The following is a 3,813-nucleotide window of genomic DNA, read 5'->3' as shown; positions in this document are numbered from 1 at the left end:
TTTTTTTTTTTACATTAGTGAATTTATTACACTTCTTCAGATTTTGGAAGAATGCTTATTTGAAAATACTACCAAATACATTAACTTTCTAGCCATTATATTAAGAAATCATTTTAGTGTAAAAGCAGATTCAGATTTAAGAGAAAATGCTCTTCAAAGGTGGATTTTGATATTCAAGTTCACAAGACCTGTTAAGCTCAAACATCAGTCTCAAGATAATAACAATGAATTTTGATTATTCCAATCTGAAATGTCTGCAGTTGTGGGTCAAGGATCTTTTTCACTGACAGTAATGGAAACTTGTCTGGACTCCACATTATCGACTTTTTATTTGTGTCCATTTGCTCTGGTTGTACTCCTTACTAGGAAAAATTTTGGACGTGTTTCAGGGTTCTTCTCACATGAACAAACTCTGGTACATTCTGCAGACTCTCGATCCTCTTCGTCTGCTCGAGCTCGTACTGCAAGACAGGAAACATCTGTGTTTTGACATCCTCCTTAATGAGACTGTGTATTGGCTAATATCTGCAGGCTTGCTCACACATGACCAAACACTAAATAGAATACTGCAAATGCTGTTTTACCTCAGCAGTATGGTTTTACATCTTTGCTCTTAACTGACATACTCACAATTTTTGTTCTCTGCTGCCTCGTCCGTAGCTTCACCTCCAGGTCGGACAGAGGACAGAGGGCCAGCTCCCTCTGCTTGTGCTGCTCTCTCTGTTTGTGTTCCAACACGTGCTGCAGCTCAGGCTTTTTTCTGGGCAGTAGACCTCTGAGGACACATGAAAAAAAAGAAAACAAGATTGATTACTGTATGAAGATATCCAATACAAAAAATACCATACAACCGCAGAGTGCTATTTATCCATCAATTCAGTTAGTTTATAGTACAAATACACACAGTAGATGGGTGTGCACTTCACATTAAAGCTTAAAATCAAAAATTAATATCTTTCCTCTTACCCGTAGTGCTATTTATCAGTTTAGATTGTTTTGGTGTGATTTGGAGATATTATAATAATTATTTTAATTCTAATTATAAATAATGGACTCTATTTGTTCAGCACTTTTCATATAAGAAATGCAGCCCAATGTGCTTTACAACAAAGAAATTACATGCACCAAGTGCTTCACATGAAAAGGCATATAGACATAATAAAACCTGCATGTAAAAATAAGATAAGGATAGAATACATTGAATAGATGAATAGAACCCATTTGATAACATTTAAGCAATAACATAATATAAAAAGTAAGATAAAAAATAAGGATAAAAATAGAACGCACAGAATGCATAACATAAGATGGAAAATAAACCCATTGAGATAATATTAATAAAAATAAATCTAAAAATAGAGTGTATAAAATGCATAAATTAAAGAATATACAACATTTTAATGAGGTGCAGCAGTGCGTAAGTGATATCAGCCGTAGAGATGGCTGCCTTCTCTCCAATATAATGGAACTAGATGGCGCTCAACTTGTGGTGCTCAAAGCACCAAAGCAATACTTTTTTCTTTTTTTTTTTTTAAACCACAACAGCAATGTCTCTTTCAAATAATCCTGACCCGGTTACTCAAGATAATCCGCAGACCTTGTTGTGAGTGGTGACTACTGCAGACAAAATTCTGTTGATTTCTGTAGAGTGATATGCATTAATTTCACTTTCTCTGACAGACAAGAGTGAAAGCGGTGGCCCCCTGAGGAGAGATAAGCAGTGATCTCAGTCAAAGGTGTTGTACCTTTGACATGATCAGTGTTAAACCACCACCAAACATGTTGCTTATCCCCGACCACAGCGCCGGCCAGCTGGACAGAGGAAGCCTAAGAGGATTCTCTGACTGAGGCAGCAGACTCACAAAATGCTGATCTACTAAACTACTTCTCCTTTCTGAGAGAATCCAAAGCCTGCCTTTACTGCACATAAAATGTCACATGGAAAAATTAATCCTTCCCATTTCCATCGATTCAGTATATAAAGCTCTCTGATAAATACTAATAACCTAGTCACAGACAGCAGGTTCAGAGCTTGGTGATTTCTCACCTTCTGTGGCAGAATAGCAGCTCTTGGTGAAGGGCTCTGTGTTGGTGAGAAGCCAGGACGGGATTTGGCAGTTTCTCGGGTTGGATGAGGTCACTAGTCTCCTCTTGTGGACTCTCCATCACCTGGCATGGCGGGACCATCCAGCAGTGATGTCTCTCTGACACACATGAATACAAGCCAGCACACAGTCATTATATCAAGGACACTACTGTACACTGTTATATGTGTTATCATAGTTCTAACTTCTAAAGTGATGGGCTACAATCTGAAGATATTGTCATTTGTTTCATTAGATTTACAAAACCGGAGCTTAAACTTGGCAATTGTTTGATTTTGACTCACCTTTTCTATTGCGAAGACCCATTTTTTGTGATACCTGAGTGAAGAACAGCAGGTAAATGAGTACAGTATGTTTGCAAAATGCTCTCTTAAAGCTGAAATGATGCAAAGATTTATTTTATACATATATATTATATATATATATATGTAAATTTATTTTTATATATATAACTTTAGTGCTCAAAACATGCAAACGCCAAACATTCTGCCACTCATTAATATTTTGTAGCCATCAAACTCACTTCTTTGTTCAGCCACACAAAAAAGAAAAGCAATCATTGCTGTCTTCAAAATGACAGCAAAATCAAGTATTTCTTGTGTTACGGGTTTTTTTTTCAGCCTGACATACTAAGAATGTAATATGAGCTTACTGTTTTATTTAATCATGTTTTTTTAAGTCCTGATGTTCTTCGATTCTTTGGAAACGTAAACCCAAAACAACCACTTCCCAAAACAAATATGATTAAACAAATAGTTTTCTTTCTCAGCTTATGATGAAAACAAATACTATGTTATTATCACAGAAGTAATCTTAAAACCAGTCTTACCTGTGTGCTGTGGTAGAGACGCATTGCTAAAAAGAGAGATGTTCTGAAGCAAAGCCAGAGGGAGAAGGAGCAGAAGACTAAGTGTTGTTCTCGGGCTGCACAGCGAGCTGCAGTGAGGCTGACCTGAACAGGTGTGCTTCACTGTCCTGTGATCAAATCTCATTAACTGTCTTACGACCCTTTGTTCCAGCCCTGTTCCCTTCGGGAGAGAAACTTCTGTTGTCTCTGAGTCAATAACAACATATGGAGGGATTAGGATAATGAATGTAATGATTAGCATGATGTAATCTATTGATGAGGGTAACCTAATGTAATGATTAGGATAATGCATCATGATATACTAACATAACAAACATGGCTTTTGTATTTCAGGGTTTCACTACTGGTCAGATGTCTTCAAGTTATACTCTAGAAAAACAACACACTGAAATGGTCCATGAGGAGGTTCTCACAGCCAAAAAATGAAATCAGGTCAGAGTAGCAACAGCTGGACACAAAGTGCTAGTGAAAAAGAAACACTTTCATTTTTAGCTTTGCAAAAACATATTAAATAGAGATGTAAGGATTAATTATAAACAAAGAGGATATGGTGGTGGTATAAGTATGTTCCAAATAGTGGCAGGGGTGTACAATATGTATTGAACAAGTGAAAATTGAATGTGTGTGTCAAATATAATAGAGATATTGATGTACAATGTAAAGAATGTATAGGTTTAGGCATGTGCATATGTGTTACATTTGCATTACACAACTTACTGCAATAAACTGTGTGCAGGTGCATTTGTACATGCAGGCAACATTTTGTTATATTAATAGTTGCTATAGTGGTGTATAGTTGGGGTTTTTCCAGCCTGACTATGATGCCAGTGTGAGTCTATA

General features: G+C 36.7%; 1 protein-coding gene across 1 annotated transcript; it reads right to left on the bottom strand.

The window, feature by feature from the left end:
* Window positions 1-332: 332 nt before the first annotated feature.
* Window positions 333-2,972, bottom strand: LOC121966502 (protein FAM107B-like). The gene is made up of 5 exons (XM_042516586.1): window positions 2,935-2,972; window positions 2,390-2,423; window positions 2,048-2,204; window positions 631-775; window positions 333-461 (listed from the first exon to the last, which is right to left on the bottom strand). Exons 1-5 carry the CDS (start codon window positions 2,956-2,958, stop codon window positions 363-365), a joined length of 459 nt encoding a protein of 152 aa, XP_042372520.1. The 5' UTR covers window positions 2,959-2,972; the 3' UTR covers window positions 333-362.
* Between the last annotated feature and the right edge of the window lie 841 nt (window positions 2,973-3,813).

The sequence above is a fragment of the Plectropomus leopardus genome, unplaced genomic scaffold (assembly GCF_008729295.1).
Source record: "Plectropomus leopardus isolate mb unplaced genomic scaffold, YSFRI_Pleo_2.0 unplaced_scaffold24836, whole genome shotgun sequence".
NCBI classification, from domain to species: domain Eukaryota; kingdom Metazoa; phylum Chordata; class Actinopteri; order Perciformes; family Serranidae; genus Plectropomus; species Plectropomus leopardus.
Note: the sequence above shows the minus strand (reverse complement) of the source record. Positions and strands in the feature narration are given on the sequence as shown.

Coding starts and splice junctions, on each gene's coding strand:
- LOC121966502 (XM_042516586.1), bottom strand. CDS start 2,958: ATGCGTCTCTACCACAGCACACAG. Junction 2,205..2,389: donor GGGTCTTCGCAATAGAAAAG/GTGAGTCAAAAT, acceptor CATGTGTGTCAG/AGAGACATCACTGCTGGATG. Junction 776..2,047: donor CTGCTATTCTGCCACAGAAG/GTGAGAAATCAC, acceptor ATGTGTCCTCAG/AGGTCTACTGCCCAGAAAAA.